The 14,932-nt window shown below is 44.7% G+C and overlaps 1 protein-coding gene across 4 annotated transcripts in view; it reads left to right on the top strand.

The window, feature by feature from the left end:
* DHX35 (DEAH-box helicase 35) overlaps window positions 1-14,932 on the top strand; it is a 63,801-nt gene that overhangs the window by 31,381 nt on the left and 17,488 nt on the right. For 3 of the 4 annotated variants that reach the window (XR_004381242.1, XM_032845742.1, XM_032845741.1), the window contains exons 9-14: window positions 1,620-1,732; window positions 2,855-2,951; window positions 3,808-3,966; window positions 6,024-6,234; window positions 10,353-10,477; window positions 13,386-13,440. Coding sequence is in view for 3 of the 4 variants with exons in the window: in XM_032845742.1 (XP_032701633.1) it covers window positions 1,620-1,732; window positions 2,855-2,951; window positions 3,808-3,966; window positions 6,024-6,234; window positions 10,353-10,477; window positions 13,386-13,440 (760 nt within the window). In the remaining variant the exon portion in view is untranslated. The remainder of the gene's footprint in view (window positions 1-1,619; window positions 1,733-2,854; window positions 2,952-3,807; window positions 3,967-6,023; window positions 6,235-10,352; window positions 10,478-13,385; window positions 13,441-14,932) is intronic. The other variant, XM_032845744.1, reaches the window with a different exon arrangement.

Genomic DNA, 14,932 nt, shown 5'->3' with positions numbered 1-14,932 from the left:
TGGGACTGGTTGTCCCGTCTCCTTCCGGGCAGGAATAGTCATCTTCATCCATTCAGGCTTTACCAGGGGACACTGCTGCCTCCATAGAGCCTTCCTGAAAGCCACTCAGTGCTGACCTTTTCTCTCTGAGTAACTTGTGGCTTTTTTTCTGGTCATGTGGTCATTCTGCCTTGGTTTGTGTTGGGATTGGTTCTTGGCATGCCCGTCCCCCCTGGATTATTCACTCTTTTGGGGTGTGGGGGAAACTGTCTCTTCTCACTTGTTTGCATCACTTGTAGCGTGCCTGTGCTGTGCACACCATGGGACACAGGAGGGCTGAAGTCACTCGAGCCGAACTGAGCCAGGGGGGAGTAAAGAATGGTGCCGGGGCTTCCTCAGAGCACAACATGGTTCTTTTGTTGGCATGAGGCACTTTTGCATCTGTGCTTATTCCTTTCAACTTTGAGGTCAGTGTATCGCATCCCATTATTCTGTAGTTCAGTCGGTCGACTCTTGTAAAAGTCCGTTCAGTGTACTCGATGCAGCCCTCAGTGCAGTCCGGGTTCCCGGTGTCCAGGAGCCGGCACCAGCATGTTCACAAAGCTACACGGGGAAGTAAAGGAGGCAGGACCATGGTCACATAGCCAGACCTCCCAGGATAGTAGGAAGCAATGCCCAGCCAGGCCTGTAGGGGCCTGGCGTATCACTGGTGGGACTCAGACGATGTATTCCCGGCAGGATTTCCATGTCCCTCTGCCACTGACACAGCAGCTTCCCCCCCGGCGCTCACTCCCCTGCCAGCCCCTCTGTGTATCTGGGGTCACATTTCCCGAGAGGCAGTCTTCAGTGGACTCTCCCTGCCTTGTCTTTGGCCAGAGCTCTTGTGCCAGGCCTCCCTGTAGACTGCCAGTCTGGTGGCCAGGTGCCACCAGAGGCACTGAAGAGGACGTAGCCACCTTCCCTGGAGAAGCCGCCAGGAGCTCCTTCTCTGCTCAGGGTACTAGGGGAGTGCCGGAGAAGTGTGTAATGCATGGCCTACCCCGTACGAGATGTTGTGCTAACTCCCACAGGACAAGGGAAGATGGAGAAGACACTGTCCGTACCTACAGCCTGGGGAGCTTATAGTAAATATATAACTGTGACACTAGGACCATACCTAGTGTTTCCAGAGATAAGAGCTTTTTAAATAAATTGATAACCTTGTATGATCAGATTTGTGCTTTTCAGATTAGAACCACACATCAACCTGATTTAATTTGTATTTAATTTGAATCACACCTTTTGGACCCAATTCGCTCTTAAAATACAGGAGATAAAAATAAGTTATACCACAGCTACATGTTGACCCAGATGCATTAGTGAATAATATGGTTTTAAAATCTAACCTTCATTATTTTTTTATTAAACCTTAGTAAAGAGTCTGGCATTGAAATGTGATTCCTCAAATGGTAATAATAAAAATAGGATTTTTAATAGTTCTTTTGCAACTGCTAATCTGTGTTATATATATATCCATTCTCTCCTACCCACCCCCTGTTCTGCCAGTTTTACATTATTTTCTTTCTTTCAGTGAGTTACCATGAAACATTTTTTTTTTTTTGAGAGAAATGAAGTATTGCTTTTCTTTTTTTTTTTAATAGAAATTTCGGGATTTCTTTAATCAGAATGAAACCAATGACCCAACGAGGGATACTTGTGTGATCCTTACGGTAGAAGGACGAACATTCCCAGTGGATATCTTTTATCTACAAAGGTTTGATGATACTTGTGTGTGTGTGTGTGTGTGTGTGTTTTCACCTGAATAGTCAGGGAATTTTCTCCTGTTTTATTTAGGTTTTCATTTTTTCAAGCTCCAACCAGCAGCTAAATACAATTAAAAACCAATAAGCACTGTTCTACGCCGAAGAAATAGGATCATTCAGATTTACTCCATAAAAGTATGCAGCCCTTAAGGATCTTACGTTTTTAATGATGGTGATTAGCAAACTGGGCCTGAGTTATGGAATGAGAAGCCCTGAGGGCGATATCCCAGGCTGCTGAGAAGAGCCTGTTGTGTGTCTCCTGTCATCGATCGGATGTTCTGGAACCCTGCTCAGTATCACCGCTGAAGGCATTTGAAAATCTTGACACTGATGTGCAAATTTCTATGAGTCTGTGTTAATAGCTCAGTTGGAAAGAGCAAAATGGTAACAAGATTACAAGGAGGAGGCTTTTGATAGTCTTCAGAACTGGGCTTTTCAAGACTGCCTGTCTGGGAGGTCAGCGGTGATGATTTGAATCATTTGGTTCTTAGCTCTGTACATCTTAGCGAGAAGGCCTGGTTGACATGGTTGGGAGGAGTCCAGTCCCCTAAGATAGGAAGAGACTATCCTAATTCCTCTACCTAGTCACTGGACAAAGACCAGGAGCCTGGTGCAGTGCTTGATAAATCCGAAGAGTTGTGGGTGTGACTTGTGAGTTTTTCTTGCTGGAGAGTATATCCATTAGCTCTGAACAGCCGACTCAGACATACTGTCTGTGGTCAGGAGGGAAAGTGGAAAGGGGGTGGCATCTAGCACTGGGACTGCAGCAACAGATTTTCATCAACCAGGCATCTTCGCATGCTAAAGATAGTACCTTTGTTTGCACGGGTTTTTATTTCTTTGCAAATAAAGCTAAGAATCATGGTATACATGTACTTATGGATTACTTTTGAATGCTGCCTTAAAAAAAAGGGGGGGGGAGTGAATGTTTGTTTTGTTTATTCATATACTGTTTATCTACCAGGCAGGCCCAAACTAACTTGCATGAAGCTTTGCTGCCAGATTATTAGGGTAATTAATCTCTAATTAATGAGCATGTCCTAGTGATGATTTTATCTCATACATCTTTTCAGTCCTGTTCCAGATTATATAAGATCAACTGTAGAAACTGTGATGAAAATTCACCAGACAGAGGGAGATGGAGACATACTAGCATTTCTGACTGGCCAGGTAATTCCACTGGAATTTTCTCTGATGAACAGACACGTCAAGACAGCACCAAAATTAAACAGGGGCCTGTTCCTTTACTTAGCCAGTCATTTCACGTTTTATTGTATTTTGTGTTTACTTAATTGCGCAAAAAATTGTTTGGATTGATGTCATTCATCTATTGACCAGGTTGTCAGGGAATCATTAGTTCCCACCTGTTGTATCTGCAGAGCACTCAATATATTTTAAGTTTATTAGTTGAGTCCAAAGTAAATGATGTAGTCACTGGGCTTTTTTGTTTACCATGATGACATATTGCGTTAGGCACATTTTACGCATGTGTTTGCTCCTGCAAGCCTCTTTCCCAGTGATAACCGCCTGTCCTGGAGGTGGTAGGTGGGCACGTCTCTGGAAGTACAGCTGAACAAGCCCAAGAGCACTTTTCAGAACCACCCTCCAGCCGTAATCTTTTCCACTGTCAACATTTTCCATGGTACCGTAATCTCTTCTAGGGAAAGCTTCTAGCGATTTCTTGTGTTACGGCTTGTCCATATGTATGATGTGCTTTGTTTGCCACAGTACCTGAAAGCTGAGCAGGATAGGCTTTGGTTTTGTTTATCAGGAGCTCTTCTATTCACTGCAGATAGTACAGACTTCAGTAATGAATCTGACACCTGCAAATTTTCACCCCAGAGGCACCGCTGTTCAGTAGCATTTGATTAAAAACCACCCCCAAGCAGAATGTGGTCACACTAGAAATCATGAACCTGACCATAATTAAAACTTTGATCCCGACTTTCGTTTTCTTTCAAGTCTGAAAAAATGACACGCTTCAGATTGATCTCAGTTTCTTTGGTTCCTGGTTGGATGTTTTTAGGAAGAGGTGGAAACTGTCGTGTCTATGCTGATCGAGCAGGCTCGGGCGCTAGGTCGAACTGGGATGAAGAGACACCTCCGGGTTCTCCCCATGTATGCAGGACTGCCTTCCTTTGAGCAAATGAAGGTGTTTGAAAGGGTGTCCCGCAGCGTCCGAAAGGTGAGACTAACCCGATAATCAGGGCTGTTTGCAGCCAGTTGTGGTCATGCTGGTGTCCCTTCCCTAGGCACTGGGAAGATTTTTTTTTTTTAACTGAAGTGAAACTTGCTAAACTGGGAGGTTTCTTTACGACTTTAAGGTTCGTGTTTCTGTGCGGTAGATCTAAAAGCACACAATAAATAGTACGTTGTAGAGATTTCTAAACCTGCCTCTCAGAGGGGTCACTCTGACAGTAATTCTCAGAGCAAGTGACTTTCCCTTTGCCTTTTCTCTGCCCGCTCAGTATTTCCCCACGGCACAAAACCTGCTCGGCTTAAACGTCTCGGTGAATTGTGATCAGTCGGGAACAATAGATAAGTTACTACAAGTGGTTTTAAACCATTTGTTTCGGGCATCAGTTAACCTGTAGAGCCAGATTTGAATCAATTAATTTAAGGTGGGGCTTAAAAATATTTAGCCTTGAAAATGGCGTGGGGGAAAGGATGTGGTAAAAAGCACTGGTTGGAAGGAACCAGCAGGCAGCCAGTCTGCCTCCTGCTCATCAGCCCCTGGGCCTTACTCAGCTTTCCTCCCATTGGATGAGGAAGGCACAGAACTGGCCCGAAGCTGGCTTAGTGGAGCTGTTTATCAGCAAATGGCAGAGAGGACAGTAGGTGAGGAATGGTCATTCCTCACCTACTGTCCTCTCTGCCATTTGCTGATAAGGTCTGAGGGTCCACTCCCAATGCAGACCTCTTGGAAGAAGGTGCTCAGCCTCATGGCCATCGGGATGGAGCAACTTGAGTCGGCCCAGTCGGACTGTGGCCACCCAGGCAGGAGGCCTGGATTCTGTGCCTGACGTACTCCGTGCCTGGGGGAGTTGCTCAGTCTCAAGCCTCGTTTTTTCAGCTGCGAAACATAAATAAGAACCTTTGAGTCAGTGGTTCTCTGGTATAAAATCTTAAATGTCTATCATATAAAAAGGGTAGGAAGATTTCTTTTTTTAAAGATTTTATTTATTTATTCGACAGACAGAGATCACAAGTAGGCAGAGAGGCAGGGGGAAGCAGGCTCCCTGCTGAGCAGAGAGCCCAGTTCGGGGCTCGATCCCAGGACCCTGAGATCATGACCTGAGCTGAAGGCAGCGGCTTAATCCACTGAGCCACCCGGGCGCCCCGGTAGGAAGATTTTTATTAGACGATAGATGTTAAGATGTTTTAAAAAGTTCTCAGTGCTGTCTATCTATGTGTGTTCCTTGCTTCTCGAAACGTTCCAGGGGCGGTGCCCCGTGTGCTTGAAATAAAATGTAAATAGCTCACGGTGGCCCAGAGACAGCACGTGGTCTGGCCTTTGCTGTCCTCCAGCCTCATCTCGTCCTTCCTCGGGATTCTGGCCTCCCTGGATGTTTCTCCTTTCTGTGAACTGTCTCTTCTGCCTGGATCTCTAGGGCGTTGCCTGCCTCTTGTTACTCAGCTCAAAATCATCTTTTAGAGAGGCTTTCCCTGGCCATCTAAAGTAGCTCAGCCCACTATTGGAACGTCATGCACAAGGAATGTTTTAAATACTACTTCATGTTCTGTTACTGCTCTGTTGCATTTTATTTAAAGTATTTGTCACTCTGAAGTTTTCTGCTTGTTTAATTTCACCACTTCTCCACCCAAACACTTAAACTCAAATGCAGACTCTGGGAGAACAGGGGCCATGTGTTCCTTGTTCACCATACATCCCCAGCACTTTGAACAGTGCCTGCAAAGCCTGACTTTAGAAAATAGTTCAAATGTGAGTGAATGAATGAACATGTTCATGGTGGTGATTTCCTTTAGCTGTGCAGAAGGCAGAAACTAACATTTGTTGAGTATTTATTATGGACCCAGCACCAGGCTCTAATCGCTTTAGGGATATTTCACGTTTGATGACCCCCACAACCCAGGAGGGGGTGAAATTCTGTATAAACTGCCTCTTACAGATTCTACACTGTTGGAAATATCTTTAATAAATCTGTTAGGATTTTGAGTAGTTTCTTAAAAGTGAAAAGAACCAAATAACTTCTTTCTACTTTTCTTGCTGTGCGGACTTAGGTGATAGTGGCCACCAATGTGGCCGAAACCTCCATTACAATCAGCGGTATTGTGTATGTGATCGACTGTGGCTTCGTGAAACTCCGAGCCTACAATCCCAGGACGGCCATTGAGTGCTTGGTGGTGGTTCCGGTGTCCCAGGCGTCAGCCAACCAGCGCGCGGGACGTGGTGGCCGCAGCCGCTCTGGAAAATGTTACCGCCTTTATACAGGTTAGTGTGGCGTTCCATCAGGCCTTTTGACTTTCTCGTAGCTAGCCTGAGCACTGGAGAGGATCACAGGTGTTTCTTCCCTTGGGCAGAACTTCACATACAATCCAGACCCCGTCACCAGGCCCTTTGTCCCTTGTCCCCTGCTGCTTTCTTCAGGCTAAATGGAGCACTGCTTTGCTGCTGCTCGCATTGGCCGAGGCTGGCTCATGAGTCCCCAGTTACTGCTATCCCCGTTCCAGCCTAAAGTTTGGGTGTAGACCTCCATGTAGCCTGGGCCACGTGTCTTGGGTCCTTTCTTTCTTACCTTTCCCTCAGCTTAATCTGCTGCTTTCTTGTTCTGGGAGGAATCCTGACTCCTCTGAGGCCCTGCAGTGAGTTCCATCTTTGCCTCTGGTTGAGAGCACCTTGTAGCATGAAAATGGCAGGCTCTGTCCTGAGACCACTGATAGAAAGCAAATAGTTGTTCAGCTCCTGCTCTTCGCAAAGCACTGTGCTAGGCTTTGAAGGAGCAAGATAAAATTCTAATAAAGACTATCCCAGCCCTTCAGGAATTTTCTCTCCAGCTTGAAGGCAGCCATGCCTTCGACAGTGATATGTCCAGAGCGTCTCTCTCTCTCCGCCCCCCCCGCACCTCTCTTTGGTAGGTGATGGCACCAAGATTTCTTCTCATTGTCCAGACTTAATTTTCACATCATTTTGATCCTCTCCTCCGTCCAGCATCCATCTGCGCTCACTTCCCAGATCCGGGGCTTTGTTTTTTGCCTCTTCTTTCCTGCTGGTAACCATCACCCTTGTTCAGTCCCTGATGCTATTCTTTCTTGTAGTGAATGTGCCAGGGTTTGGGGATCTCAGGCTAGGTGAGCGTGGTCAGTGGAGGCAGCCCCACAAACAGGTCGGCATGTTATGGTATGATAGGGTTGCCATATCGTAGTGAGCCTTGGAAGCAGAGAGCAGGGAGTTATCCCACAGGGGAGAGCTTCACAACTGAGCATTTGTGCCTGATCTTACTGGCCACCCGTAGTTATCCAGGGGAAGGGATAGGACCAGACAGAGGGCATGGACTTTACAGGTACGTGGTGGAGAGGAAGTGGGTAAGGGAAGTGTTAATGGCAGGGGGACGGCGGAGCCTGAGGCCAGAGCGGTAAGCATCTTCCACCACTGAAGGCGCTAAGGAGGAAAGATGGGAGAGTAAAGAGAGAACCGAGGTTAAAAGGCATTTGGAAATTTAGGAAAAGAGTAACCTTCAGAATACTTGAAAACAGATGTATTGGGGTGGAATTCATATCACATAAAGTTAACCATTTTATTTTTTTATTTTTATTTTTTAAAGATTGTGTATTTATTTATTTGATAGACAGAGATCACAAGTAAGCAATAAGCAAGAGGGGGAAGCAGGCTCCCTGCTGGGCAGAGAGCCCGATGTGGGGCTCTATCCCAGGACCCTGGGACCATGACCTGAACTGAAGGCAGAGGCTTTAACCCACTGAGCCACCCAGGCGCCCCAAAGTTAACCATTTTAAATCAAACTGTTCAGTGGGATTTAATTACGTCTGCAGTGTGCATTACTGCTTGTCTAGTTTCATAATATTTCCCTCACTCTTTATCCATTAAGCAGTTTCTCCGCACGCCTGCTTGCCTCCTGGCAACCACCAATCTGTTCTGTCTCTGTGGGTTTATCCATTTGGGATGTTTCATATAAATGGGATCATATAATTTGTGACCTTGTGTGTCTGGCTTCTTTCATTTAGCATAATGAATGCTAAATGTTTTCCTGGTTTATCTCTGTTGTATTAGTACTTCATTCTTTTTTGGGGGGCAGGGATAGGGACAGAAGGAGAGAGAGAATCTCAAGCAGGCTCCCTGTCCAGCACAGAGCCCGACGTGGAGCTCCAGCTCACGACCCTGAGATCATGACCTGAGCTGAAATCAAGAGTTGGATGCTCAACCGACTGAGCCACCCAGGCGCCCCAGGACTTCATTCTTTTTTATGGCTGAATAATATTCTATGGATGGATATACCACAACTTATCTCTGTATCAGTTGATTATATCCACTTTTGGCTTTTGTGAATAGCTGCTGCTATGAAAATGTGTGTTTCGAATGTGTGTTTTTAATTGTTTTGAGCAGATACCTGGCAGTGGAATTGTGGGGTCACACAGTAATTCTATGTTGAACTTTTTGAGGGAGTCAGGCTATTTTTAAAGAGGAAATAGCCAGCGTTACCTCATGTTCCAAAGAAACAATGTCACAGAATGCAGACTAAAGACAGGAAGGCCGATTTGGTTGAAAGGTCACTGGCCTCCTTAGCAGGAGCAGTTTAGTGGAGTGGGGTTGGGTAGGGCCCCCCTGACCGTAATGGGGTGCACTAGCATCCAGCCCGTAGGCTTTCTTGGCTGACTGGCTTCCACATGAGCTTTCACAGAATGGAATCCTGAGCAGGGTGCTGCCTGCTCAGACCCTGGACCTTTTCTCAAAACCCTACAGGACTTTTCCTGGCTTATGTTATCCCACTGTCCACATACATGCCCTGCACTCCATCCCAGCTACACTCTGCCCTTCCTGAACTTAACTTTTCTGTTTTACCACATCTCGTATCTTTGATACCTTTCCTTGGGCTGTTCCCTCTGCCCAACAGATCCCCCTTATCCTTCAGATCCTCTCTCAGATGACAACTCCCTCTTGAAGTGACCTCACATGCCTTTTTGCAGTGACTGCTTCCTCATTCCCTGAGCCTCCATTCTCCTTCAGGAGGACTGTTCACTGGGACCCAGCCTTGGAGGTGACTGTTTTTGGTCTTGGTCCCAGACCCTTTCATATCACTGAAGCTTCTGGAGGGTGCTCCTGCCACTCCTGGCCCAGGGCCTCACATACTTGGTCTTCAGTAGAGTTTAATTGAACGTCACTAACTCTTGGGCAGCACCTGCTTCCTGTGAGTCGCTTCTTAGCAGGGTTGTCCTGGTATCCGAGAACTTCACTTCTCCCTCTGTCAGCAGTGTGCTTGGAAAGTGTGGCTGTCCTGCTGAAAAGCCATCCCCAAGATGCTCTCGAAAGTCAAGAAACTTCAGGAACTTCTGCTGCTGCCTGTTCTTCAGCACCTCCCAGTTAAACCCGTGCCCGTGGCCATTTCTGTCCATCCATCCTCAGAACACTGGTTGTCTGTTCACTCACAGCCTTTTTGAAAAAATTCTTCGGTGATAAGTGCTATGTCTTCATGTCACCTTTTGTTGTTGTTTCCTTTCTCTAGTTAACGAAAGCCTTACGATCTACGTGGAGGTTGGGCCAGCCTTGTCTTGAGGAGGGTGTATGCAGTTAAAATGTTGACTGATGTGAGAGGGATTTTGTGGGTGGAGCATTCTCTGTCTAAGCCATAAGCTTTCTGAATATATACAAAAGTGATTTAATTCCTTCCTCCCTCTCCCTGCGCCCCCCCAACCGCCCTGTTTGTCAGGCTTTTATGAAAAGGCCTCCAAGGTCTCTTCCTCCCTATCCCCTCTCCTGCCTCTCCCATCTTGGCACTTCTGTGCCTTGTGCTTTTTCCTGTGGGAGGTCGCCTGTTGTTCCTGAGGGGGGCCCATGAGCGTTCGTTGATCTGTTGGGAGCAGCATCAGATTCTGAGCGCGATGTGGGCCTGGCTCGTTGGTTTTAAAAAAAGTTAGATTTGGACGGTTTTTGCTCTTTGTAAGATTGGCTCGTTTGTTGTATTCTGGTTACTATTTTGGTGATTTACTTGAAACTGTTCTTTGCTTATAGGTACGGTTCTTGCCTTCTAGACTTGCAGCAGCCCCAAGCAGAGGTTGTGGGACCTGGTGCCGGTTGTGATCCAGCACATACCTGTGGCTTTGATTTCATATTCTCACAAAAAGCACGTTAAAAAAGCATCCTAAAGTAAAAGAACAGACTTCTGTAAAGATATGTTGTTCATAAAGATAGAAACTGCTAAGGTTAAGGTACTTTTTAAATGGAATGGTCTTTTCGAAATATGAGACAACTTCGTGTCGTGATATCTGATCCTAGAGTTTTCGAGCCTCTCACTAGAGAAGGAAAACTGTCCTGTGGGCATAATGATTGTGTTTGATTGTGGCATTTGACCCCAAGCAGTTTTGATTTCTTATTCTCAGAGGAAGCCTTTGACAAGCTGCCTCAGAGTACCGTCCCTGAGATGCAGCGTAGCAATCTGGCGCCTGTCATCCTCCAGCTGAAAGCCCTCGGGATCGACAACGTCCTCAGGTTCCACTTCATGTCGGTAAGTCCTGCTTCTGTCCGGAGTGCCCACGGGCGAATGTCGGGACATTAGCTAGGATGCATCACTTTCTAAAAAAAATTTTTTTTATTTCCACTTAGCTCATGTGTCGTGTGCCTGCTTTGCACCAGGCCCCGTGCAGGGTATGGGGTTGCAGGGCCAAACAGGGCAGACACATTTCCTGTTCTTGCCTGACGGGGGGTGACAAGTAAGTGGGTAATTGCCGTGGGTGGGTCCAGTGCTCTGAGGGACAAAGGAAGGACCCCCAGCCTGGCTGGTTTTGGGTGAAGTGAGACCTGAAACCCAAGTAGGATTTCACCAGGTCAGGAGGTGGGGAGATCTGGGATGGCAAGTGTGCAGAGGCCTATGTGAGGGAGTGTCACCACTGGGGGAGTCAGGAGGGCTGCAGCAGAGCTGTGGGGGATGTCCTCAGGGCTGGTCGCCTTTCTGCTTGTTTCCTGAGGCTCATTCCTGGGAGGGGAATTATTGGGTCAAACAGCCATAGTAATTTTGGATATCCTTGATGTGTGGCCAAACCGCTGTAAGCTTCAGCAGCACACACTGCCCCATGCACTGTGCCCCCGGCATGCCCTGTTACTTTCTTTTAGAGGCTCGCTAATTTGGTTGATGTCAGGAAAGGAAGGGAGGACAAATATCTGTACCTTATTATTTGATTTCTCGAAAGACAGTTAAAAAAAAAAACCATTTATTGTCCACTTTATATTTCTTCCCAATTGTGAAGCCATTTATCTGTTAGAATTAGTGCTTATTGTGATTTTTAAGAGTCCTTTAATTAACTAGACATTAACCTTTGTCTGTATTTTTTGGAAATGTTTTTCTAGTTTTTTGTATTTTACTATTTATTTATTTATTTTAATGTGCAGACATTAGAAGTATTTCCATGGTAAAATCTTCCTGTCTCTGTTTCTGTGATTTGTTCTGTTATTCCTGTCCTTATGAAGCACTTCCCCACCTCTAGGTCCGTTAGTAAACATTCAGTCATATTTTCTTCTTGAATTTTTATGATTTGAAGACTAGTATTTTAACTCTTGTTCTCTCCCAATTGCATTGTTACATGGTGTGACGTGCCTGGATTCTCAGATAATAAAGTCCCTCATGTCTTATATGTCATTACGAACTAGGTGAATGAAGGCATAGAAAATGCCAGTCTCTCTCCCAAAGAAAACAACTGTGTGTTTATCATAAGTATGGAAAAAACATACTCTTTGATTATTGGTGTATGCAAGAAATTACAGAGAAGATAAACAGTATATGCAAATTAAAAGCATAAGAAAAGTCTCCCATCTAAGATGAAAGGAAAACATATAATGGCAAAAATGACATATCAGCATCTTGAAAACTGCAGTTTTTCATGCATCATTTGGAATAAATATCCATTGGAAGAAAGAGCCAAAGGAAAGGAAGCAGCACAAATAGTAAATGAACATTGGAACATGTTTGGCTTCTCCAGAAGAGAAATGAGTGTAGATTGAAATTGCTGAAAGGTACACTTCGCATTAGTTAAGGGATCAAACACGAAGAAAAAGGAGAAAGTCCAAAGCTGACATAGTTTGGGAAAGTGGTTTTGTACTCTGCTTCAGTCCTGGAGGGCTTTCTGACATTATTTTATGAGGTGTAGGAACTCCTGGTATTTCTTCTCAGGGAAATTTCTCCTGAAAAAATAATTCAAAAGAAGAAAAGAACATGCATAGTGTGATTATGTTTATAGTACCATTGTATATTAAATTTTTTTAAAAGATTTTATTTATTTGACAGAGATCACAAGTAGGCAGAGAGGCAGGCAGAGAGAGTAGGGGAAGCAGGCTCCCTGCTGAGCAGAGAGCCCGATGTGGGACTCGATCCCAGGACCCTGAGATCATGACCTGAGCCGAAGGCAGACGCTTAACCCACTGAGCCACCCAGGCACTCTGTATATTAAATTTTTCAATAGAATAGTGAAAATCATAAACTTTTGGACAACTGAAGAATGAGGAAAATATGTACAAATTCATCTTCATATATTCCCTTCACGTTATTTTCTCCCTGAAACTGTGTGTGTATGTTTTTTTTTTTTTAGACAGTTGAAATGAGAGACGACATATAATTTTGTTTATTTAGCAGTATTCAAGTAGCAAAGAACTGAAAAGGACTGTGTATTTTTCGGAGTATGACCTCGGACTACTATGCAGCCATCCCAAGTAATCACTGTGAAGTTCCTCTGGGCTTAAAAAAAAAAAAACCCCCCCAGAAAACCATACAGAAAAATAAACTAAAATTATACATATGCAGTCCTTCCAGTTGTGTTAAAACAGTGTTCATATGGTCCCAAATCAGATGAGGCCAGGGAGACATACTAGTCAGTGTGTGTTTAGGTGAAAATACTGGAGCTGTGATTTGGATCAGATAATCACACTGAAGGTCACAGTAGCAGCTTTGCTTAAATAATGTCAGATTGCCTAGCATTCTCTCTTTTCAGAATTCAGATTCCATGCGTGTCAGTTGCCCCCTATGGGGGAAGGCCTGGCACTGGGCTCTGGGTGGTGCAGTGTTATCCACCAGGGTTGCTGGAATAGAAGGTTGAGACTATGAAGGATAAAGTCGGAAGTGTCTGATGAGAGTGTAGGAAAACAGGGAGGTTGTTCAAAGTAGGGACCCATCACTTCTGGTGGAGGGAGCATGAGGGAGGGCTCCAAGGGGCAGAGTTTAATCAAGCCGAGATTGAAGACCCAGTAGCAGTAAGGATGCTACAAAGGAGAGGAAGGCCATTGCAAGGGCACCAACGTGAATACAAGCATGGAGGCTGGGATATATGGGGGACATAAGAGGGAAGAGTGATTTGAGTAGGAAATTGTCACATTTTATGTCTATTACTTGAAGAAATTACTTCAGGAGGATTCTTATATTTTTACAGCCCCCCCCAGCCCAGTCGATGGTTCAAGCGTTGGAGTTACTCTATGCTCTGGGAGGTATGCCTATCTATTACATGTTCTCTCATTTGCTTACTATAGATGATATTGGTTTGGTTGTATTCACGGGCTTTTAGTATCTTCAGGGATGGGACTGCTTCTCCCCATTTATAGAATCCTTTTAACAACCCTTAAGCTTCATGGATGTAAAAAGGTGGGACCATAATTAGATTAATAGTATATGAAGTCCAGTTATGGCAATGAACTTATAAAGTATGTTGGTACATTAGGAGCTATTAGAGCCTCACTCCTGAAAGACATCTTGAAGATTCCCTACCAGTATTTTAGATGTTACCTCTTCAGGCCTGTTTCTCAGTCCCTCCACCCCATTCTGAAATCTCTGGCTCAGCATTCTCTTTCTGTCCCCCCTCATTCCATTCCTGGAGTTCCCTGGGGAGAATTGAGTTGATGACTAGCCTGTGGAGTTCTTTGGGGCAAGGAAACACCATGCTTTGGAAGAACCTCTATTTTACTGTTTAAAAATGTAGCATTTACTCTAAGATAGAGAAAACCGTAGCCTTGTATTCATCTGCTCAGGAAGTACCTGCCTTCTGTGAATATTGCTCCAAATGAACATAGTGTCTAGTTTGGTAGTAAGTTTAGGTAGAGGTTTTGTCCTTTGAGATTGTTTTGTTTGTTTTTAACATCTTTGTTGAGGCATAATTCATAATGCCATACAATTTACCCATTTAAAGTGTATAGTTCAGTGGTTTTTAGTATATTCACAGGGTTATATGACCATCATCCCAAATTTAGAACGGTTTCATCACCTAAGAAAGAAAGCCTGTACCTATGAGTGCTCCTTCCTTACTCCCTTTCCCCTGCTTCTCTCAACTTCAGGCAACTAGTGATCTAATATGTCTCTGTAGACTCGCCTATTATGGACATCTCTCATAAACAGAGTTTTATCATCTGTGGTCTTTTACGACTGTCTTCTCTCCTTCAGCCAATGTTTTCAAGGTTCATCTGTGTTGTAGATGTGTTGATATTTCATTCCTTTTTATTGAATAATACAGCATTTCTTGGATTGGATATGTCACATAGTATCCTTATCCATTTTGGAGTTAATTTTTTTGTATGGGGTCCATCTTCATTCATTACATTTGTGATACTTCCCCCAAAGGAATAGCCAATTACTGATTTAAAAGATGGATTTAGAAGGCCTTTATATGGGTCTGGGTCAGGTCAGCCCAGAGTGAGTGTATGCCGAACAGGTTCCCATCCCTATTCTCAGGCATGTCGTAGGACCCTGAAAGCAAGGTTTCCTGGGGTCGTCTGTAATGTGTATGAGAGAACATTGACAACAGAGAAGTTTTTCATTTGCATAGATTTGCCTCTCATGCAACAGAAAGTTAGAATATTTTCTATTTCTTCACTGCCCTAAGTAAGCCAGAGAAGGCAAGGAGAACCACCCAGCTTAATCTCCAGCTACAAGCTGAATTATCACGTTCCAAGAGATGATGATATGGGAACAGAAGAGAAATTACCTTTC

The sequence above is a fragment of the Lontra canadensis genome, unplaced genomic scaffold (genome assembly GCF_010015895.1).
Source record: "Lontra canadensis isolate GAN:19392208 unplaced genomic scaffold, GSC_riverotter_1.0 scaffold169, whole genome shotgun sequence".
NCBI lineage: Eukaryota > Metazoa > Chordata > Mammalia > Carnivora > Mustelidae > Lontra > Lontra canadensis.
Note: the sequence above shows the minus strand (reverse complement) of the source record. Positions and strands in the feature narration are given on the sequence as shown.